At 47.7% G+C, this 23,803-nt stretch overlaps 2 protein-coding genes across 7 annotated transcripts in view; both read left to right on the forward strand.

Moving 5' to 3' along the window:
- LOC106729231 (collagen alpha-1(XII) chain-like) overlaps positions 1-11,391 on the forward strand; it is a 40,751-nt gene extending 29,360 nt beyond the window's left edge. For 2 of the 5 annotated variants that reach the window (XR_004311988.1, XR_004311989.1), the window contains exons 3-8: positions 8,007-8,028; positions 8,568-8,654; positions 9,104-9,177; positions 9,268-9,374; positions 10,797-10,873; positions 11,072-11,391. The gene's annotated coding sequence lies outside the window, so the exon portion shown is untranslated. Of the gene's footprint in view, positions 1-4,390; positions 5,076-5,875; positions 5,923-8,006; positions 8,029-8,567; positions 8,655-9,103; positions 9,178-9,267; positions 9,375-10,796; positions 10,874-11,071 lie in introns of those variants that run through there. The other 3 variants (XR_004311991.1, XR_004311990.1, XR_004311992.1) reach the window with 3 other exon arrangements.
- A 728-nt stretch (positions 11,392-12,119) lies between these two features.
- Positions 12,120-23,803, forward strand: LOC106729230 (transport and Golgi organization protein 1 homolog). Of its 2 annotated transcripts, none has more exons than XM_032458030.1 (9): positions 12,120-12,703; positions 13,133-13,326; positions 14,702-14,800; positions 15,493-15,553; positions 15,664-15,699; positions 15,771-15,878; positions 15,996-16,089; positions 17,276-17,346; positions 20,055-23,803. In XM_032458030.1, the coding sequence occupies exons 1-6, from the start codon at positions 12,521-12,523 to the stop codon at positions 15,822-15,824; spliced, it is 627 nt and encodes a 208-aa protein (XP_032313921.1). In that variant the 5' UTR covers positions 12,120-12,520; the 3' UTR covers positions 15,825-15,878; positions 15,996-16,089; positions 17,276-17,346; positions 20,055-23,803. The 2 variants fall into 2 exon arrangements, with proteins under 2 accessions (XP_032313921.1, XP_032313922.1); XM_032458031.1 differs by lacking the exon at positions 20,055-23,803 and adding an exon at positions 17,708-18,274.

The raw sequence follows: 23,803 nt of genomic DNA on the forward strand, positions 1-23,803 counted from the left end.
AAAATGCGTTATTGAGAATGTTGTGTAATTGGAACACTGAACTTTGAATTTGGTCAGTTGGTACATTTTATTGCTCAGTGTGAGACCTCAATACTATTGACCTGATGTTCATTGGTAATTTATAGGGGGTCTCAACTCCTAAGTGTTGGAGGGAATTTTTGTTGACATTAGGAGGAGACCCAGAATCCCTGAAGCCTGCTCACCCTGGATGGGACTCAGTCCCTCCAGGCCGGGGGATCCTGGTGCCAGCACAGCACCTGCAGCCCAGCTGTGGGACCAGGAAGGCCCACGGTGCGGTTGGAAATGCAGCCTCAGTGGGTCTGTGAGGAATCAGGGTCATCTCCCCACAGGGCAGGCTCTGGAGTTTCCTCCGCAATGGCAGCCCATCCTGAAGGTCAGCCCCAACAGGGACAGACATAGAGGCTGGAACCAGCAATCCCAAGAAAAGTGGGAGGTACCGGTCTTTGCAATTATGGTGACCCCTGGGGATCTGAGCTCCCGGGAGGTCAGAGCCTTAGAGCGGGAAGGACTGTGATGCCAGGATTCCTACCTTTTCTGCCCCCTCCACTCTGGGCCCCTTCCCAGAGTCGGGCCACCATGGCCCTTGGTCCCCCACCATGCACCCTGGGCTGGCTCCCTCTTTCTTTCCTGCCTTGTCTTGTATCTGCTTCTCCCTACCCTGTCCCCCTCTGTCACCTCCTGTCCCTCTCTAGGACTTGACACCCACCTCTCTCTCAATCACTCATGCACTATCTTTCTCTGCCTATCCCCCAGGCACTCAGGCCCTGGGCTCTGGTCCAGCCTTGTCCAGGACCACAGGGCCACACCTCTTCCAGCCCTCCCACCCTCACAGCCAAGTTGTGGCCCCAGCCCTGCTCACAGTGGAGGAGCCCTGTTACAGAGGCTGCTTCTGCTGGTACTTACTGCTGCACTGCTGTTCCCCCTACTTCCTGGGCAGCACGGACTCACCTTGACCTGTTGGTGGCCCTTGAACAGTTGGTGGCCTAGCCTGAACACCAGGTCTGCTGCAGGGCTGGCCACCTCCCCAGCTGGAAGGAGGGAGGGCCCTGCGGGCTTAAGGGGTTCCTGGAGATTGGATCGAGGGACGTGTAAGGAGCCAGGTGTTTTCACCCAACTCCTCTTTGTGAGTGGCAGAGCGTCCCAAACCACTGACTGCCCCCTGTCCATTTCTCACTAAGAACACTGTGGGCAGATTTTGGGTGCTCCTGAGACTTAGGAGGGAGCTGCTGCCCTCAGTCCCCCTCGGAGTTTGCCTGGAATTGGGGCTCCTGGGGGCAGCTGGCAGGTCTGGGGCCCAAAGCCTGGGCTAGTGCAGGGCCCTCTCACTGGATTCCTGTGGCCACTCCAGGCATCTCATCCCTTCCTCACTGTCAGCAGTTGGCCACTTTATGGGGACAGATATGACCCTTGAGACTGGCAGGCCCCATGTGCTCAGTATTTCTTGATTGAGTGAATGCCCCCCACACACATCTAGACACCAAGTCTTCCCACCACCCTGGAAGGGTTTCTCAGGCCCCCTTGCAGCCAGTACTGCCCCAAAGCACAACTTTGCTTCTGCCCCACCAGGTAGTTTCTGCCTCCTTGGACCTGGGTGTATGTGAATCACCCAGGTGCAGTGTAGGGGGTGTGACAATATATAATTATAATTTATAGTTATATATGTTTTGCAAAAATAATAGGGTTTATTTTTATGCATGTGTCATATGTACTTAAAATTAATGTGTCACCTACAGGTGTACTACAGATAAAGATGGCCATATGGGCATGGCAGTGTGATTAAGATGTGTGCTGTTAAGATCTTCTCCATCTTGTGGACATTCTGTGTACCTTTTGTATGTAGTGCTGAGCGAGGGGGAGTGAAGACTTCCCGCTCTGCTTGTGCAGTTGGTTCCTCTTGGTTCTGTCATTCTTTACCTCATGTTTTTCAGCCACTGCCCAAGGGAGACCCTGGGGATTTGGAGGAAGTGGAAGGAGCACCCAGCAGTAGGGGGTGGGGGACCCGGGTTGGTCAGGACCAGAAAGCATAAGATCGGAAAAGTTTGCAAAGAGGACCCAGGGTTGGATGGCAGTTGGTGGGGGATAAGGTAGTGGGGCACATTCTAAAAGTGAGATCGCTCAGAATGTCCACTGTGAGGACCAGGGGCAAAGGCAGGTGATTGGTCAATAGAGAGTATAAGCATCTGGAGTTGCTAAGGCATCGTTCAGACAGGAGAAGGCTTGGAGGGAGGCGTCTCATCCCCTTCAGCTGCTCCTGAGAGTCCACTTGACCTGCTGTTTGTTTTCCTGACCTGCTGACCTGCTCCCATGACTGAACCCTCCTTCCTCCCCTCAAGAGCTTGACTGACCCTCATTCTTTCTGTGACCCCCTTCCCCTCCCAATTCCTCAACCCCTCTTCCTGTCACACTCCCTCCCCAATCCCATCCCCCACACCTCTCCTCCCCTCCCCTCCCCATCCCTGTCCCTGTCCCTACCTTCCCTTCCCCTCTCACTCCCACCTCCTGCCTGGGGACCTCAGGGCCCTGAGAGGACCAGGACATGGAGGTCATGAGGCTGCTATTCTGGCCCCACGAGCTGGAGTGTATTGGATACGAAAATACATCTGTGAGTAAACATCGGGCTACAAAAGTTCATCTGTGAGTAAACATCGGGCATCGAGTTTCCTCCTTTATCCTGGGCTTTTTCACACTGCTGTTAAATTACTGCTTTCTCACAGGGTCCTTGATGGAAACTCTTCGTTGGTGCAAACCAAGGCCCTCAGGGCAGGTTTCTTGACCAGCCTGGAGCGGCTCTGGCCACCGGCGTCCTCATCAAGATCTGGGTCCTGTCACGACCTCTTGGACCAAACACAGCAGGGTTGGCAGGATGAAACCTGAAATGGTTATTTTATTGCATCAAAGAAGGAAGTGTGAATGTACTAAAAGCCATTGAGTTGTATGCCTAAAATGGGGGAATGTGTGAAGTATATCTCAGTAAAGCTGTTTTTTAAAAAGTGAGAAACTCTGACTCACTAGAAGTCATAGTGAGACTGGCTCCCGGAAAGCTTGTCAGGATCCTGCTTCAAGCTGTGCATGTTCAGGTCCAGTCCCCATGCGGTGCGCTCTCCTGTGCGTGCACCCTTCCTGGTGGTGACTCAGCAGTGGGGCCTCAGCACTGGGTTGGTGCTGGTCTGTTAAACAGTGAAGTGTCATCTGTGCTCTGTGCTTTCTGGTTTGTTAATTTCTAGCAACTTTTTTTTTTTCTTTGAGCTGTATTATTTCCAGAAATTTTAATGTAACAAAAATATTCAATAGCCCTGTAACTTTAAAAATATTTTAATTGAAGTATAGTCAGTTTACAATGTTGTGTCAACAGTTTACAACATTCTGTGCACAACAGAATGCTTCAGTCATATATGAACATACATATATTCATTTTAATATTCTTTTTTTTAATCAAATTACTACAAGATATTGAATATAGTTCCCTGTGTTGTACAGGATAAACTAGTTGTTCATATTCTTTATATAGATTAGTATCTGCAAATTTCAAACTCCCAATTTTTCCTTTCCCACCCCTTTTCCCCCTTTGGTAACCATAAGTTTGTTTTCTATGTCTGTGAGTCTGTTTTTGTTTTGTAAATAAGTTCATTTGTGTTTCTTTTTTATATTCCACATATAAGTGGTATGGTATTTTTCTTTTACTTTCTGACTACTTCACTTAGAATGACAATCTCCAGGCCCATCCATGTTGCTGCAAATGGCATCATTTTATTATTTTTTGTGGCTGAGTAGTATTCCATTACATGAATATACCACAGCTTCTTTATCCCATCATCTGTTGATGAACATTTAGGTTGTTTCCATGTCTTGGCTATTGTAAATAGTGCTGCTGTGAACATTGGGGTGCATATATGTTTTTGAATTAAGGTTCCCTCTGGACATATGCCCAGGAGTGGGATTGCTGGGTCATATGGTAAGTCTGTTTTCAGTCTTTTGAGGAATCTACATACTGTTTTCCGCAGTGGCTGCACCAAACTGCATTCCCACCAGCAGTGTAGGAGGGTTCCTTTTTCTCCACAGCCTCTCCAGCATTTCTCGTTTGTGGACTTTTGAGTGATGGGCATTCTGACTGTTGTGAGGTGATACCTCATTGTAGTTTTGATTTGCATTTCTCTGATAATTAGTGATATTGAGCATTTTTTCATGTGTCTATTGGCCATTTGTGTGTCTTCACTGGAGAATTGCTTGTTTAGGTCTTCTGCCCATTTTTGGATTGGGTTTGTTTTTTTTTTTTATTAAGTTGTATGAGCTGTTTATATAGTCTTGGAATTAAGACCTTGTCAGTCTCATCTTTTGCAAATATTTTATCCCATTTTGTAGATTGTCTTTTTGTTTTGCTTATGGTTTCCTTTAGTTAGGTCCCATTTGTTTATTTTTGTTTTTATTTCTGTTAGACTTCTAGCAACTTCTGAGTCATCCCTTTCCTTCTCATCTTGGAGGCTGCCCCCAGGGACTCTTTGTCCAACTAGGCAGACGGGAGCCCTGAGAGCCCAGACGATGTGAAAATGAGTGGCTGCAGCTTGCTGGGATGTTTATAATGGGGAAATGCCTAGGAGTGACATGACCAGGAGGTGGACAAGTTGTCATCCTTTCTTTAGTGAAGTGTCAATGTGCAGAGTGTTGATTTCCCCAAAGCAGAAAGGGTCCTACATGTCCTTAGAATTGTCCAAGGTCCTACATGTCCTTAGAATTGTCCAAATATAAAGAAAATTCAGGTACGTACTGTGAAATATTCACTCTTTCAGGAAAAAGCACCTCCACATCCCAAAAGAGAAAGACTGAGAACTCCCCATGGATTTAAGTGGGTTTGTTCTGATGGGCGTGCACCAGATTCTCACAGACCTGGAAAAATCGAGTGTCAGGAACACTCTGCACTGAGGCAGAATCATGCCACATGAACACTCCAACCAAAGAAAAGTCTGTTCTGTGTCTTCTGAGCCCGCTAAGGAGGGTGTTTCTAGGTCATCTTTGTTGGGATTTTTTCCCTCACAGGGAATGAGGCTGAACTCTCACAGGTTAGTTAAGCCCTCTTTCCCACCACAGCTTTGAGCATTTGGATAAACTAACTTGTCCTCCTCCACCGTTGCTCATGGCCAGCTGACTGTCAGAACCTGAGTCCACTGGCCCTGGTGGATAGAGTCTGGGTAGGAGGCAGCTACAGATGTCAGCGCTCAGTGATGTGTGTGACAAGCATGCCCACCACGGAGGGGGTTTTACCAGTTAGTGACTAGATGGTGTTTGTCTTTTTGTGCCTTTGATCTGTGTGTCTGTCCTTTGTGCTGAGACCCACTGCTCTCTCAGACAGCGGCTACTCAAAGACAGGGCATGTTTCCCACCAGCACACATTTTACTGACCTCAACTGTGAGAGCTGGAAATGACAGTGTTACCGACTTCAGAGGCTGCTTTCTAGAGAGGTTTTATTTGCACAAAACGGAAGCTTGGTGTCTAGATTCATACAAATTACATTGTGCATTTATCCCCTCCTACAATACTAGAAATCAAGTTTTTACAAAACTATGTGTTTGCCTTTTGTTTTGGTGACCATATATTCCAGAAATACAAATTAATTTTCATGGTGGCTGTTAATGGACGTAGGTGCAGTACTGTGAAATATGCATGTGAATTATTTGTACTGATTATTTTGAATTCTGTTTTTATGCAACTTCATTCTTATAGTTTTAATCACATTATACAAGATTATCAATTATACAAATCCTTATTTATTTCAGAAGTCTGACATTACGTGCTCTGGTTCAGAATCAAAGTGAACATTGAAAGAAAACATTCATGGTTTTTAGAAAGTTGGGCTAAAGTAAATCATCAATTTTTGCTGGAATAGTAATTTTGGCATTATTATGAGAGTAAGTCTGCTTTCTCACTCATGTCCAATCTATAAACATACAAATAGATCTCTGTATATCTCTCTGTATTTTAACATATTTTCATTGATATTTTTCTATACACTTCGGGTGTATTTTTGGAGATATTTCATAAGGATTTATCCAGGTGCTTCATGAACATACAATAGAAGATGTAGGCTTCCCACGCCCTGTAGGTTTGTGTTTGCTGATTTTCAATTTCAAGTTTGCTTCTGCATTCATAAGTTAAGTTCTGTTAACTATTTTTAAAAATTTGCAATGTGTGTCAGTAAAGCCAAATCTCTAACATTTTGTAGATCAGGCTTTTTTCTACAGCTTTGGTGTGGTGTATTTACATGTAGTATCAGCACCAATGAATACAGTTTGTTGATACTTGACATGCCTACACAGCAATGAAACTATCACCAAATGAAGGCAGCAAACATACCCAAGCTCCCAAGAGCATCCTCCTGCTCCTTTTGAACTCAAGTGTCCCTTCTGTCCTCTCTGAGGAGCTACTTGAGGGTGTGGTTGAGGGTTTCTCAAGACGATTCTCTGTGATAGACTGCGAATGTCTTTGTGGTTCCTCATTATCTCCAATATTATTTCAGGCCATCCACAATCTGTCTGTCCTTTTCCATCCTGGGCCTGATATTTTTGGAATTCTGTGGAAGGTTATTGTTTTTACTGCCTCCTGGGGAGTTTTTGGTTTTCTCGTGTTGGTCTGTAGGACCGTCCTCGCTCTGAGTATTACTAAAATACCTGACAGTGTTCTTTTAATCACACGTAACAGGAATTTTTATAGACACTGGACATTTTATTTGCCTGCCTGGGCTAGAATCCAGGAGTCCAACCCTCTTCTTTGTTTCCTTTAATAACTTGAACAGAAATTAGTTTTAAATGGAAATCTGTTGCAAAATGCTATCTTTAGAGTATAAACTCAATGAGCAAGACAATAATGTATTCTCAATGAGAAAATGACAATTTTTAAACCCTTTTCTTCAGTAATGAAACAGAAATATTAAGTATTTGGTGAGCCCATCTCTCCCCACCTGCCCCTGCCTGTGTGTTTGGGTGACAAGGGACAGGGAGGCTCAGTGTTCCCTGAGTGATGTGTGACGTTAAGGGAACATCGTGATTTTGTTTGCCCTCTGTGGATGCATTCTTCCATAACCACATTATTGCCACCAATTTTCGACACTGTGATGATACTCCAATTGCTTGGCAAGGTTAAGGGCTGGCCGCAATCTCTGAAAAGTTTTGAATGAAGAAATATGTTTTAAGGGTCAGGAAAATGTGTCTTTACATGATATTACAGTGAAGTCCTGCCTGGATCTTACTGAGCCGTAATTCCTCAGATGATGACTTCCGCTTCTTGACAATGGTCACTGTCCTGCGGCTGCTTGTGCTTTTATTACAGCCATTGCTCACTTTCACTCTCATCTGATGTCTCATTTGACGTCCGCTTGTTTTTAGTGGTTTTGACAAATCTTACGATCTTGTATGTTACAATTGCTTATCGATTCAACAGTCAACTCTGTATACGATTTCAGAAAAGCTTTCGATTCAACAGTCAACTCTGTATACGATTTCAGAAAAGAATGAAGGGGTGTATCTTAGTGTAAAGACTTTGCCTTTATTTTTCTTGTAGTCTCTCCTCTCTCTCTCGAAGGTTATACAACAGTCCTGGTTCTGGACTTCAGTGTGGATGTTTGGTTTGACAAAAGAAGAAGAAAAAAATCAGATAAATGATGCGTTGGTGTATTTACAACAACATATGAAAATAAAAGAGTTCAGTGTTATCAAACATAAATATTCATTATGAAAATTAGATTGGTGTTAAATAGAATTTTAGCAGATCTTTTGTTCTAGAATAACATATTTACCATTGTGCTCTCTATCAGAAATGATGAGTGAAACATACTGCCTTAAGTAGGAAATGCTGATTTTTAATCATATAAATCGTTATGCTGAACCAAAATGATAATTGTAATTTCAATGGATTACTGTTTTGATAGTTTATTAGAAACTATGTATTTACTAATTATATATTTTGACATCAAATTTAATGTTTCTTCCTCTCCTAGGTAAAGCCTCTAATGTATCAAGGTAAGACATTAGGGTCTACTTTTCTTTGTAATATTTTCTCAATATCAGGATTCACTGTGGATTTTAATTCAATTAAAAGTAAACACAATGACTTCTAATGTCAGACTTAACTCTTGAAATTTTTACTCCTGTGATGGTGTCTAAATGACCCTGCAGAGGAAGTTGGCACCTATTGAGATAAGAGACCAAGAGGGTCTCAGGAGTAGGGAGACTAGGATGAGTTTAATTTTGCATAGAAATCTTTAGGAAGCAGGTGAAGAGAAGAGTCTAACGTTTGGAGTGAGTACCTGACCTGATCTGGTCCTTGGTGTAAAGGAAAGATACTGAAACATAGCTTGAGCCTGTCAGGACTCTTCAGGCTGAGGGAAGGATGTAGATGCAGCCAGGCATGTGAGTCACAGCCAAGGGGAAACCACAGTAAAGCTAAAAAGTTAATTAAACTCATAGTGCCAGCCAGATATGTCTCTGCTGCTAATTGGGATAATTCAATTCTACTGGGTTTTCCTACCAATATGAGAAATTTCTTTATCTCCTTTTAGTTACTTTAAAGCAGATAACTGAGAAGATCAAGACTTTTGAGAAAGAAAACAGAAATTGAGGAAAATATATCCACTTGGGAGCAGAAGGTATTATTGTCCTTTTGATTTTTTTGTGATTTCACCTTCAGTTCCTTCTCCCTCTGATAGCTCAGTTATTTGGCTCTCTTTTCTTTCATCCTACTGTCCTGTTCCATATGTTCTATAAGGGGCCTAGATTCACAGCAAGTGTCCTAGATTAAAAAACAAGTTTCTTCTGTAGAGCACAGGGAATTCTACTTGATATCTTGCAGTAACCTATAATGAAAAAGAATGTGAAGATAAATAGAGGTATATACATGTGTGACTGAAACATGCTGTATGCCAGAAACTGACACATTGTAACTGACTATACTTCAGTAAAGAAATAAACAAAGCAAGTGTCATATATGTAAAGCACCACTTTCTGTATTAGTGGAAGGGGTCACACACAAGATAGGTTCGGCTAGCAGTATAATTAGTATTTGTAATTCTGTTTGTTTTATTACATATTTGCATAGACCAATGATGCAAAGAAATGCTTAGAGGAGACCATTAGGCAAAAGAAGATGCTGAGGAAGCACTGAAGTTTAAGGTATGAGCCTCTTCTTTTCCTGGATTACATTCTGAAAACAGAAATAAAAATAATGAGTAATTGTTACTGATTCAATATGTTTTGTTGAAGGAGTACATGCAAACCTTGGAGAGGGTTAGTGACTGAATGGCTTCATTCAAAGTGCCCGAGCTAAGCTGCAGGCAGTGAGTGACCAGAATGCCAAGTGTCTGCGCTCGGTAAGCGCTTTGCTGCTACGTTGACTGTAACTGGGCTTCAGAGGATTTTTGTGCCCTGGGAGAGCTGAGTGCTGCAGCTCCTCCTGCTTTTGGCTGCAGCAGAGTGTGGGAGCCTGGGAGCAGAACCTCCCTGTGAACAATGACCCAGAATTTCATGGACTGAAAAACCTCTGTGACTTTTTAACTTCAGAGACTAGGAAATAGGTCTTATTTCCACAACCTAGGGAGTTTTCTCGCCACTCACACTATCTATGCAAGATACATAGAAAATGCCAGGAAACACCTGAGAGGTGAAGGAAGTTATCTAGCCAAGGTGCACAGCCCCTTGCCCTGTTTATGTTAAACAGAATTTTCCGTGTGAATTTGGGAAAACTTTATTTATATTCCACTAGGGACACTCATTTGTGACCTCTTTGTCATGAGCAGTTTCCCACCCTTGCTTTCCCCTTGTGGTCCAGCCATGTCTTACATTGTCCAGTTAGGAAGAAGTTTGTGGAGGCTAGGAAATATCTGTGCCTGAAGGTCTCTCTTTGTTCTGCATTTCTTCATGGGCTTGACATTTGTCCTGGGCCCAGCCTGGATCAGCTGCCATCACAGGAATATTAGGGGTGGCTGAGGGTACTGGCTGAGAAGGGACAGGACTCCAAATGGGTTGAAGAGAAGCAACTTCCCATCAGAACAAACCAAGACTTGCTGGAAGAGATTGACAGGCTGGCAATGGAAGAGGACCAGCTGAAGAAGGAAATACAAGACACACAGGGTCAGAACGAGCTGCTAGGATGCCTAGTTCTAGAACTTGAAGGAAGAGGCCCTGTCTGCTGTAAACTCTCACATGAAGCAGACACTATCTTTGACCCCAAACCAAAATTCATGCAAAGTCCCAGATGAGCTCAAGCATGTGGAAGGGGATGGGGACGTATGACACTTGCTTTCTTTTCTTTTTAAAATGTGTATGTTCAGAATCATTTCACTGCGTTCTAGAGAGACTGTTCACCAAAGTCTTGGGACATGTACCAGAGCTAATATATTTATTTTCTATGGTTTGTTTTGCACTTAATAATATACTTATTTTCTATGGTTTGTTTTGCACTTAACAAAATAATTTGTTTTTGAAAAAAGAAAGTTACACTGAGTTTTCATTGAAATCTTAGTACATGCTTTGTTTTTGTCCTGTGTGAAGATATTGGAAAAAGGAACATCTCCAGAGACCTTGAAAGACGCTGTTTCAATGAACACTTCAGGAATTTCAGAGGGAAATACCTCCATTAGCAGCAGGATTTCCACTGTACAAATTAGCTTTCATAAGGAACAACAGTTTCATGTCTTAGAAGATTAAATGTTGATATCTGTTCAGATTATTTTTCTTGGGAATTTAGCCATCAGTGGGAATGTTGTTTTAGGTTGAAATTGCTCTTAATAAAGCTTGTGTCCATGAAGCCACAGTGAAACCTGAAGAAGTGCGTCTGCAGGAGGACGTCCAGCTCAGCAGCAAGAAGAGGGTAAGAAACATTCCTCACCCCAGAGATGCTTACCTCAGAGAGCTGAGCATCACCTGTGTCGGTGTCTGTGCTGTAACGCACATAAAGCAGATGACCCGTCTTAGCCGTTTCCAAGTGTACGATCCTCTTGTGTTACGTACATTCACGTTGCTGGGCATCAGTACTTCCTGAACGTCTTTTCTCACATCTGTCTTGCAGCCAAGCATTTTGAAGACCAGATCTGAGGGTCTGATGCAGAGCGCCATGATGACTGAGGAATGCAACCTGGAAGGTATGTTGCTTGTTGGGAAGAAAACTTCATATGCAGGCTTCCTGGGAGATGTTGTGGCTTCAGTTCTAGACCCCTAGAATAAACTAAATATCATAGTAAAGAGAGTGAAATGATTTTTTTTGGCTATCCAGTGCATGTAACAGTTATGTTTACACTACACTGTAGCCTATTAAGTGAGCAATACCACTATGTCTAAAAACCCCAATGTTCATAACTTTATGAAAATATACTTTCTTACTAAAAACTACTATCCACCATCAGAGCCTTCAGTAAGGTGTTATCTTTTTATTGGTGGTAGGTCTGGAATTGATGTTGGTGGCTGCTGACCGATCATTGTGGCGGTTGCTGAAGATTGGTGTGGCTTTTGCAACTTCTTAACATAAGACCACAATGAAGTTTGCCACAGGGTAACTCTCCCTTTCAGGAACAAGTCCTCCAGGAGACAAAGCTAAAGCTTCGTAGCAGGCAATGCTGTTTGATACATTTTACACACAGGAGAACTTCTTTCCAAATTGGAGTCAGTCCTCTCAAACCCTGCAGTAGTTTATCAGCCAAGTTCACGCACTTTTCTGAGTCCTTTGTTATTTCAACCTTCTTCACAGCACCTTCACCAGTAGATTCCATCTCAAGAAACCAATTTCTTTGCTCGTCCATAAGAAGCAGCTCCTCGTTCGTGCACATTTTATCATGAGGTTGCAGCCAGTCAGTCATGTCCTCAGGCTCCACTTCTAACTCTAGTTATCTTGCTGTTTTCAACACATCTGCAGTTCCTTCCTGCACTGAAGTCTTGATCACCTCAAAGTCATGCATCAGAATTGGAATATGTTCCTTCCAGACCCTGGTTCATGTTGATATTTTCACTTCCCATGAATCATGAATTTTCTTAATGGCAACTAAAATGATGAGTCCTTTTCAGAAAGTTTTCCATTTACTTGCCCAGACCCATCAGTGGTATCACTATCTGTGGCAGCTAAAGCCTCCCAAAGTGTATTTCTTAAAATTAGACTTAAAAGTCATAATTACTCCTGATCCATGGGCTGCAGAATGGATGTCGTGTTAAGCATGGAAACAGCATTCATCTCATGCATCTCCATCAGAGTTCCTGGGTGACTGGTGCATTGTCCATGAGCAGTAATATTTTGAAAGATATGTTTTTTTTGGTATATTTTGTTTTTTTCCCTGAGCAGTAGGTCTCAACGGTGGACTAAAATACTCATGTTGTAAATATATGTGCTGTCATCCAGGCTTTGTTTCATCTATAGAGCACAGAGTAGATTTCCCATGATTCTCACAGGACAGAGGATTTTCAGAATGTTAAATGAGCATTGGCTGTGGTAGCCCCTCACAGGAAAACCAGCCTGTCCATTGAAGCCTTGATGCCAGGCGCTGACTTCTCCTCTCCAGCTGTGACGGTGCTGGGTGGCCTCCCCTTGCAGGTCTCTGCACTGAAAACCTGTTGTTTAGTGGCGCCACCTTCATTAGCTGTCTTAGCTTTAGCTTCATCTCCTGGAGGACTTGCAGCAGCTCTGGGTCCGCTCTTCCCGCCTTACCTTGCACAGGTATGCAGTGGAAATGGAATCTTGCCTTAAACTTCATGGGCCAACCCCTGCTGGCTTCACACTTTTCTTTTGTAGCCATTTCATCTCTCTCAGGGCTTGTAGAATTGCTGAGAATTAGGGACTTCCGCTGGATTAGGCTGTGTCTTAAAGGAATGTCATGCCTGTTTTAATTAAAATGATAAATATGAAATATTTCAGGAACTACCAAAATGTGACACAGAGATAAGAAATGAGCAAATGTTGCCAGAAAAATTGTCACTGATAGAATTGCTGGACTCAGGTTTGTTACAAATCTTCAATTTGTTTAAAAATATGCATTACTGGGGAGGGCAATAAAATGAAACATGCCTGTAATAGAAATGAGTTTGCACTGGGAAGGCAAAAAGTGGATTCCTGACTTCAGGATTCTCTCCTTTCTCCACTCCCCAGCACAGCCAAGCTCGAGTGAACATGTGCATACACAAAGCCAGTTGTTTTATGTTTATGGAGCATAAAAAGAAAATGCAAGGCCACCATGCTGCATCAGGATCTCTGAAAGGAGAGGAAGCCAATTTCCAAAGGCAGGTGAAGAAAGTATGCTTCTTTGATGAAATCGGTGGTCAGAGAAATATGGACACTGAAGAGTAAGACGTTCCCATGTTAATTATGACAAATAATGTGTGAATGAGTGTGTGGAATTATGTGGATATTGTAATATGTTTCAGAATATTTACCACCATATTTTCTTTACCACATTCAATCAGTACAAATTTGCATTTTTTTCAACCTTGATTTCTGTTATCTGCTGCTTCTGTTCATTCTAACTGGTTACCAGAGTCTTGTTTGTATTTAGTTTGAGATTTTAGTGGATTCCTGGACCAGATTTAGTCACTTCATTATCTGGATCCCCCTAGGTCCATTTTTATTGTCCTTAGGTTTCAACCACATCGAAGTGTCATGACCTGCCTTGTGTCTATCATTTTTATTAAACCCTAGACATTGGGTAGAAAATAGAGAAAATTTGAGGCCTCGTGTGAGGTTCACTTGCTGCAGAGAAGGTGGGCGTTACAGCTGACAGGTGATCAGGGCGCAAGCAGGGCTGCATCCTGTTAACCCAGTTAGCAGCTGAGATCCATCAGTGCAGCCAGCCCTCCTGAGGCCCGTGTGTCTCCTGTCCACCTTTGTTCCTGGCACGTAGCTCTCGTGGATCCCAGCTAAGGCCTGTGGGTCACTCTAGGGATCGCCTTTGCTGATGGGCCGTGAGCTCCAGCTGCCTGACTGCGGTGCCTGTGCATGGGGGGGCACCGGCTGCCGGGCTTCTCTGCACCTCAGTGGTTTCCTCTGCAGTTACCGGGTGACCCCTGGGGAATGTGGGCCCAGTCCTGGGCTTCCTTCTTCTCCATCTTGGCCTTATGTCCCTTCCTGGCTTGTTAGCTATTTGGTACATTCAATCATGGAATTCATAATTTGTCCAGGATTTCCTGTCATTCTCAGGGGGAGGTCATGGACATCACACCCATTAACTCGCTTTCAAAAACAAACATTTCCTTATATTTCCTAAAAGATCAGGTTTTGCTCCAGGCTTTGACTGAAATCAGGGCTTTCTATGGGAGAAATCAAACAAGTTATGAACGCTTGCTTCACCCTAATGTGTTTGGTTGTGATGACTTGGTCGGACCCCAATTCCCACGTTGAAACATAGTGAGCTCATGCTGTCCCAGTCACAGGAACCTGTGCCTGTGGTGGGAGGCACAGAGCACCCCTCACGTGGGATTTTCATGTTTGTTTATGCACAAATGAGTAGGGGTGGGGACGCTGAAGGGAAGCCCAGATACAAAACACTTGCCAGAGGCCCGAGTGTAATGTTTTCATATCTACTAGTGGGGGCCTTTAATTCTTTCCTCTGTATCTGTCAGTCTGAGCATTTATGGGGAAGGGCAAAAGGAACATTGAATTCTTCCCTTCCAGTTTCTGGGAGGGAAACTGGCAGAATTTCACAGAATTTCTTTCCCCTCTCAGGAAGGTGGACATGAATGGATGTGAGCTGGTGGGAAAGCAGCAGCTGTTGGCAGCAGAGGAGAAGGTGAAACTGGCTGAAGAGGAGACACGACAGTACAAGCGAGTTCAGCTCCTCCACACCTGCGGCTCTGAAAACCACTGCTGGATTTTTTGAAAACTTTTCTAAAATGTTTAGACACAACATCATACACAGACCAAAACAAATGTTCAGAAGATATTTGATACATGCTTCACACAGGAGAAAAAGTGTTAAGTTTTACACATGTTAAGTTAAAGGTTTAACTTCACAAAATATTAAGTTGCTAAGAATTTCCTGGCCCCCAGTGCTGGCCAGACTGTGTGGAAGGATGGCTCACAGAGCTGTTTCTGAAGGTGCTAGAAACTGTTCTCAACCTGAGGACAGCAGTTGGGTGTAGCGTCAGTCACACTAAGAAACATGCCCGTGCCACTGGGGAGACCCACTTGTAGGAAGTAGGGTAAGGATATAAGGAAAGGAAGAACCAAGCTTTGTGATGAAAGATACTCAGCACAGGACACGTGAGGGAAACGCTGAGAACGAGAGAGGGAATTGTGTCTGCACAGAACCCGGCAGGCGTTCAGTAACAGTGACAGGAGGAGTGGCTGCAGCGACAGCTTTGCACCCGCTGTGCAGCTACAGCCGTGTGCAGCATGCCTTGTGCGCTTAGAGGATGTGTGTGAGTGTGCAGTGCAGCTAACGTGGACTGGGGCAGGCTATTTAGCATCATACCCTGCATTGTGATTTCTCTGATGAAACAATTCATAACTCATAGGAGAAGATTTGAAGAATGTCACAGGCAAATGCGGGAAGCAGAGATCACTTGGAGACACCAGGTAACCTGCCTTCCTCCTGACACACCGAGTCCTCAGCACCTGATGCAGACAGTTACCGTGGCCCTGAGAACCCCTCGCCATGGGGTTTCTTGATGTGTTGACTTTTTCAGGTCGCTCTTGCCGAGAAAAAGGCCCAAGACAGCTCGGTAAGAATTTGTTTCCTTCCCTTTGTGCACAGTCAGCCACAACTGAACGTGAATGTGTTTTTCTCCCACAGCTCAGGCCTCAGGAGCTGGAGAGGGAAAACTCTGAGTTGAGAAGGGAAAACTGAGTTGAGAAGGGAAAATGCTGAGTTGAGAAGGGAAGATGCCCACCTGAAACAGAGGTACAGAATTTTGACACAATTTTACGGGTGTTTTGAGATTTTTAAGGACTGGTTGTTTTGTGTCTGGTAGAGGAGTTGGTGGTGAGATTCGTACTGAAGCCATTCTTTATCTTTAAGACTGGATGCAGTCTGCAGAGAGAGGCAGGCAGAGGAGTACATGAGGCAGGAGCCCACCCCAGGAGGACCGTACAGGCTGCACCCCCCCCGAGAGGTAAGGAGCGCACTGTGAAGTGCGGCAGCCCCATTTCTGCAGCAGAAGCTGCCCAGTGGGCTACTTGTCCCCGTGGGTTGTTGTCGGGTTTCCTGGACACCACACACTCACTGTGGGGAACAGGTTCTCCACTGGGTGACAAGATGCTGTTTTCCTCACGCACCACCAGCCAGCAGGGCTCTGTCCCCTGTGAGAGGTGGAGCTCACGCCCCTCCAGGGACTGCGGGCCGCCCCCGAGGCTCTTGGTTGGCTGGCATGGCTGGTGTGGCTGGCGTGGCTGGTTTCTGTGCGCTAGAAGACATGAGTGTTAGCCCCCTCTTCCCGCCTGGACACAGTGTTGAAGGCTGAATTCTTTTCTCATTTCAGAAAAATAACATGCACGACGTTTTAGAATGAAGGCGGTATGTCATAAAGAGAAAAACATTTTTCTTCATTTGCCTCGGTGGATAAACATTCTATTCAAGATCTGCTTTAAGGCAGCAGGCATTTCTTCACTAATTTTGCAGGTCCCTTAGTTCTTATAAAAAAGCTTGCGCAGTGGCCTAGAGTAGCTAGTTAGTAAGTGACATGACTACGTAGTCTCCCTCTTCAGTTATACGTGTAACTCTAAAGTCTCCCACCAGCTTCTCTGTATAACTCACCATTCTTTTGCCGATTATTACAACATGAGTCATTCTAAGGCCACTTCTTTCATAAATGTTTACGTGACATCTGGTCACTTGTATAAGACATGTCCTGTCAGGCAGAAGGCTTTTAACAGTTTACCAACAGGCTGAGGAGGAAGAGGTAGAGCCCACGGTCAGGATTTGTTCATATCCTTCCTATGGAAGACTCTTCTTACTTTAACGTGTAACCTGTGTACAGACTGCTTTGCCCTGAAGTGCGCTGTGAGTCCCCTGTGTCAGTGCCGGTTGCCAGGGATCTGAGCCCTGAGCTCCCATCCAGGGTGATTCACTATGAAAACACCTGAAGCAGGGCTCTGAGGCATCCTCGTCAAGGGTTAGGGGTCCAGTCTCCCCTCGTCCTCGGGGCCACCTGAGACATGAGGGAGACCCGCGGCCTCTGTGCAGAGCCTGGGGTGCAGGCGGGAGTGAGAGATCCTGGGGGAGGGCACGGACGGGTCGTGCTTCCCCCGCATGGCCTCTGTCAGAGAGAATCAGCCATCAGCACTGCTCTCCCTTTACAGCTTCAGGGCCTGGTGGCGCCCCCGTGAGGAATGGCACTGCCTTCCCGGCTCAGGAGGCCTAGGAGACCCAGGTAAATAATTTTTTCCAGTTGTGTTCCAGTGGTCATTTTGTGTTGAAATTATCTCTGGAAATACCATTTTCCTTTCAAACAATCCTTTCCTGGACTTGCCTATGGATTGTGTGTTCTGAGATGTGTATACAGTGTGATTACAGTGATGTGTGGTGACAGTGTTTTGTCCCCAAGGCCGCCTGCGCAGCCCGGGCTGCAGGCAGGCCCCGGGGCGGGTGGAGTGCGTGGCGCCGTGCTGCCGCCTGGGCACCCGGTGCAGGGGAGGGTGCCCGGGGCTGACCGCTGCTGCGTTGGGTTTCAGCTTTTGTCGGTGTTGGTCCTCTGGTCTGTCATCCACACACCTCTCCCTTCTGTTGTGCAGGTCACTGTGGATGCCGGAAGGCCCCGTCCTTTTGCAGGACCAGCTCGTGTGGCCAGCCCCATGAGCTGCCCAGTGTCACCCTTCCGGGGCTATTGGCCACCTCCACCCGGACCATACCCATGGGCTCTGGGGCCTCGGCCACAGCCACCAATGTGTCCACTTAGTAAGATGAGAGCTTGTGCTCCTGTTCCCTTGTTGAGTCTTGGCAGAAGAAGGGGAGATGTGACTCCGGGGCTTTACAGTGTCCAGGGAAAGCTGGCTGGGGACATTGTGACGTTCGTCTAGTTTCTTATCACGCACGTTTGATGGACCGTGTCACTTCCCCACCCTGACCTGGGAAGCAGGTCTCTTGTAGAGAGAAAAAGAGCCCTCTGAGAGAAGGCAGAAATGTCAGACCTGCACTTGTGCCTGCAGCAGAGAGCACGTTCTAGGCTCTGGGAGTGATGAGGCCTGGCCCAGTGTTGTGTCCAGCCGGTCTGAACCCTGACATCCCACAGTCGATGATTCGTTACGGAGACACCCGTACCGGGGGCCTGTGGTCTCTTCCTCAAGGGCCCGGAGCCCTGCCTCCCCATCGTCTGGTGTGGGAAAGAGTGTAACGTGCTGAAGGAGGGCCTGGAAGGTTTGTTTTGCTTGAGCAAAGCCTATGCAGCGAAGGGTCATCCTCCATCCTCTCTGTGGTTTCTATCAGGTTCTGGACCTGGTGCAGCTCTGGTGAGGAACGGTAGCGCCTGCCCACCTGTGGCGGCCGCAGAGGCCCAGGTAAACACCGTGGTCATCCTCTGTTGGAAGTCTTTCTGGGAATTTTGACCTTTTTTTCCCCCAGAGGCCTTTCCTGGCCTTGTCTCCAGATTGTGTGTCCTGTGACACGTCTACCGTGTCACTCCTGTCTGAAATCAAACTCTTGTCCAGGAACCGTGGGCTTCTCCCCTCAGCCTGTCTCCTTGGGTGGTGCCTGCAGAAGCCGTCAGGCAGGGAGTGCTTAGGGGCTGAGGACCTTAGGCTTTGTGTGTTTCTCAAAATAACATGAGGAGGGGGACCCCTCACTCCACACTGACTTCTCCTGGCATGAGTGACTCCTTCCTGACCTCCCTCACTTGGGGTTGCTCTGGGGCCACTGAGGCAGAGTACTGTCGTCATTCTTTTGCTTGTCTCCTGGTTCAGGTCAGATGATTCTCCTGTTTAGAATGTCCATTCAAATCCTCATAACTAAAAATGGAGCAGAACCCTCCCTCCGGCATTATGCCATGTGCTTTGTGCAACTTTGGGTCTTCTGGGGTTTAGTAAATGTCACAACCCGTCACTGACTTGTCTCGGTAGGTTGTGTCTTCCATGTGCCTTCCAGCCGCACGTGGGGTGGCTGGAGCCTGGCGCTCAGAGATGCTGTATTTGTAGTAGGAAACACCTGCTGGCTGTGAAGGAGCCTGCAGTGAAGAGGCCTGTTTCCCTGCAGGGCTGATTCCCACCATGGGCCTTTCATTGTGTTCCCCATCCTGAGCTGGGCCGGTCCTGCCCTGGAAGCTGTCAGAGCTGCCCCTCTATCTCATCACAGCACTGCGGGGTTTTGCACGTGAGCTAATCTCCCTTTTGTGTTAGTTATGGAATTGAGGCTTCCCACTTTACTTTTCCATAGGACAGACATAGTGTGCGTTTTGTTAATGAACTTAAAATCCAGGTTTACCTGAGGATGGGGATGACTGTAGTGGAGCCTGACTACCTTCTGAGGGCAGCCTTGTCGCCTCAGAAGCACTCAGCCAGCCCTCCCGCAAGCCTCCAGGATGCCCAGATCCCCGGAGCTCTTTGCGCCCAGGGGCAGCCCCTCCAGGGAGGAGAAGAGTCCTTTGTCAGGAGGGAGCAGCGAGGGCCGGGCAGGGGCCTGCAGGCAGAGCGATGACCCGGGCGCAGCTCTGACTCTACCTGTGGAGGATGAGCTCTTCGCATCCTTTCTTTCCCCGTGTCCCTGGTCCACGCAGAGCCAGCTCCCATGGAGCCAGGGAAGGCGGCGGGGAGGGCTCCTGCCCAGAGAGGCTGCCTGTCGGGAAGGCGCTGCTTTCTCAGTCAGCCGGGACCTCTGTTCATCCTCTAGGGCAGGAAACTTGCCTGCCTCCATTTACAGACACCGGCGGTGACGTGTGGAGACAGTGTTTTGTCCCCAAGGCCTCCTGTGCAGCCCGGGCCACAGGAAGGCCCCAGGGTGGGATGGAGTGCATGCCACCATGCTGCCGCCTGGGCATCTGGTGCCGGGGAGGGTGCCTGGGGCTTACCGCTGCTGCGTTGAGTTTCAGCTTTTGTCGGTGTTGGTCCTCTGGTCGTGTCATCCAACACGCCTCTCCCTTCTGTTGCGCAGGTCACTCTGGATGCCAGAGGGCCCCGTCCTTTCCCAGGACCAGCTCACGTGGCCAGCCCCATGAGCCGCCCAATGTCACCCTTCCGGGGCTATTGGCCACCTCCACCCAGGCCACCCCCGTGACCTCTGGGACCTCAGCCACAGCCACCGATGTCTCCACTTGGTAAGATGAGAGCTTGTGCTTCTGTTCCCATGTTGAGTCTTTGCAGAAGGGGAGAGGTCGCTCCAGGGCTTTGCAGTACCCAGGGAAGCCTGGCTGGGGACATTGTGACGTTCGTCTAGTTTCTTAGCATGCACATTTGATGGACCGTGTCACTTCCCCACCCTGACCTGGGAACCAGGTGTCTCCTGTATAGAATGAAAGAGACCTTTGACAGAAAGTCAGACGTCCCAGTTTGGCAGGTGTTCCTCATGCATGGACCACGTGACGTGTTCTGTGAGGGGTGAAGCACTCCCCTAACTTCAGGGGTTTACAGTGTCCCCTCGAGTGCTGGGGGAGAGAGCGAGGGAGAGAGACATTCACAGCAGCCAGCTTGTCATCACCATAACAGACGTGCCAGTGCAGGGCCTCAGAGTGCAAAAGAGTTACACGTGAGCCACACTGGCGTGAACAGGAGGGTGTGGAGGGGAAGGAAGATACTGAGGCGCCCAGTGAGTGTTTGTTGGATTCACTCAGGTGGAGCTGGAAGGTCACTCCCGGCAGGGCGGGCAGTGCAGGTGGGCCATGTCAAGGCAGCGTGAGGTGCACTCAGAGCCACGTGTGTGTGCAGGGGACTCAGTGCAGCCGTGCACATATCCCCATCAGAACCCGCTGCCTCCAGAAAGCCCTCAGTTCACAGCCTCATACAAAGATGATTGTTCTCTTGGGTTTCTGAAAGTTCTGGGTCTGGGTGAAAGAAAGCTCTGGATATCAGTGAAACTGAAATGTAGCTTGGTTTGTTGTGGATATTTTATGTGGCTTAAATTTTCTTTTGCCTCAGTGATTTGAAACATGCAGGCAGGATTTAGATCAGCTGAGCAGAGGCCTTGCCCTTCGGCATGAGGCAGGTTCTTTGGGGGAAGTCAGGGGTGGTCAGGGGATCGCCTGCAAGACCCCTGTTCCCATACCTCCACTCCCTCTAGTCACCACGCTGACTGTCAGCTTGGCATCTCCACGTTTATGTCACAAGATCCAATTTCTGATTCTTTGGATTCCTGCAGTTCAGCCCCCGACACCAAGACTCAGTGGGGCCCCCACAGGGTCTCAGCTGTGCTGTCTGTGAGCCAGGGTAACACTGGATCCTGACATCATTGTGAGGAGGGTCGGGTCAAGCACACACATTATTTTGCAAAATGACTGGGACATATTTCTCATTCAGCATTCTCATAGTTTAAAACAAAGTGTCTGCACACAGAATCATCAAAAGTTACCCTGGGAAGTACATTAAATTAAACTGAAGATACAAGAACTCATGGCCCAGAGCTTACCATTCTCTGCTTTAAAGATAAGGTGAAGGGTCCCTTTCTTCTATTAAATCTCAGGTCCTACTAGTTAAAGAAGGAAATATAATAGTGAGAATGTGCAAGTTTTGAGATCTGCGTCTGAGATGTGAAAACAATTATTTTCATTATATATAGACACAGAGATGCACACACAGACTACAATGTCTGTCAGAGACCATACATACATTAGAGAAGACAAAATACAAAAAAAAAAAATAAGATCCTATTAAAATAAATAAAACTCTTTTGGCCTTACAGCACAGTCAGATTGAAATTTTAAGAGGACCCTGAGCTGTGGCAATGATACATTTAGAGATGATGTCGGAGGTGCATTATGGCCTGAATGTTTCCCTGCTCCTTCCTGCCCCCTCTGCTGTTGTCTCTCCTGTTGTCACCCCTAATGAATCTGTCACAGTTCTCTCTCTGTCACTGTCTGCTTCCTGGAGGACCAGTGGTCACACCCTCTTGAGGGCACACAGTGTGATTCACGGGCACACAATTCACAAGCCAGCAGGAAGGAGGACGACAGGGCAGATGCAAGGTCACCCCTGTAGGGCAGCAGTGACCACAGGGGGCCCAGGAGCTCCTCCTGGGGCGGTGGGCACAGCCTATGTCTAGATCCAGTGATGGTTGTGTTTCTTCAGTCTAAACATTCACTGGCATGTGGGGCCTGTCAGTCACAGGGGCGTCTGGTCACGAGCTAGATGACCAGAATGAAGTGGCCATGTCTCATGGTCAAGAACGGATGAGGTGCAGGAGTGGCCACAGGCATCCAGTGAGAGGGCCCCGCACTAACCAGGCCTGTGCCCCTGCCCTGCATTGTCAGCTGCCCCAGCAGCCCCAGTTCCAAGCAGACTCTGAGGGCAGCTGAGGGCAGCAGTGTTCTTAGTAAGTCCTGTGAGCGCCCTTCATCCTCCCACAGTTTCCTTACTATGAGATGGGCGAGGCGGGGTCAGTGGTTGGGGCAGCACCACTGCCAAGGAGATGGTGTTGGGTATAAAAAGGGCTCCCTTCAGGCCTCCCAGTCCACTCCACTCTGCCCCAGCTGCCCCTGGAGCCCTCGGGCCCTCACTCCTTCCAGTTGGGGGCAGCAGCCAGCCCTGCAGCAGCTCTGGCGTCCAGGCTGGGACACCAACAAGTCAAGGTGAGACTGCACTGCCTGGGAAGCGGGGGGAACAGCGGTGCAGCAGTAAGTACCAGCAGGAGCAGCTCTGTGAGAGGCTCCTCCACTGTGAGCAGGGCCGGGGCACTACTTGGCCGTGAGGGTGGGAGGGCTAGGAGAGCTGGGCCCTGTGGCCCTGGACAGGGCTAGACCAGAGCCCAGGACCTGAGGGCCTCGGGGAGAGACAGAGAAAGGCACACGCAGGGAGAGAGACAGTGCATGAGTGAGAGAGAGATGGGGGTCAAGTCGTAGAGAGGGACAGGAGGTGACAGAGGGTGACACCGTATGGGGTGAAGCAGAGACGAGGAGGCAGGAAGGGAAGAGGGAGCCAGCCCAGGGAGCATGGTGGGGGACTAAGGGCCAGGGTGACTCTGAGAAGGGGAGTTGGCCCATCCTTCACCAAGCCCTGCAAATGCCACTGTCAGGGCCCCAGGGACCAGCAGCCCGCCCAGCTAGACAGGCACCATCGGCCCTCAGGAAGGGCCCTCCAGCCACTTCCAAGGTAAGGAGGACCAGGAGGGCTCTCCTCAGCACCACAGCAGCACCATCTCTAGCTTCACAGAGACCCTGTGAGCAGGCGCCGTCCCGTCCCCCGTTCCACAGAAGGGAAACTGAGGCTCGGCCAGCCAGCCAACTTGGCCCTGTCTGCAGGGTTATTCACTTTCCCGATGCTTCTTTCCCAGGCAGGCCTGTGCCCCTGTCCTAAGAAGGGGGCCTGTGACAAGCCCGAAGGCCTGGGTCCCACCCGACTGCCCTCCTGTGCTGGGTGACCTGGGCAGGTCTCTTCCCCTCCTTGGGCCTCGACTGTATGACCAGCGGCCCTTCTCCCCATCTTCCTGGGAATTGGGACCCCAGCAGGGCCATCTCTCCAGGCCTCCCAGGCCCCGGGGTGGGTGTGTGGTGAGCTCTGGCTCTCGGGGGAGTTCCTTTATGGGCAGGGTGGTGGCCCACGTGTGCTTACCATTTTTTATGGGGTCACATCCTGCTATTTCCATCTGGAATGGGACTTAGCTACCATGGAGCCTGAAACTTGGTTTTCCAGGTTTTTCTAAATTGGCCCTTGTGCAGAAGAGTGGCTCCCTTGGCCGGAGTGACAAACTCAGTC

The sequence above is a fragment of the Camelus ferus genome, chromosome 17 (assembly GCF_009834535.1).
Source record: "Camelus ferus isolate YT-003-E chromosome 17, BCGSAC_Cfer_1.0, whole genome shotgun sequence".
Classification (NCBI taxonomy): domain Eukaryota; kingdom Metazoa; phylum Chordata; class Mammalia; order Artiodactyla; family Camelidae; genus Camelus; species Camelus ferus.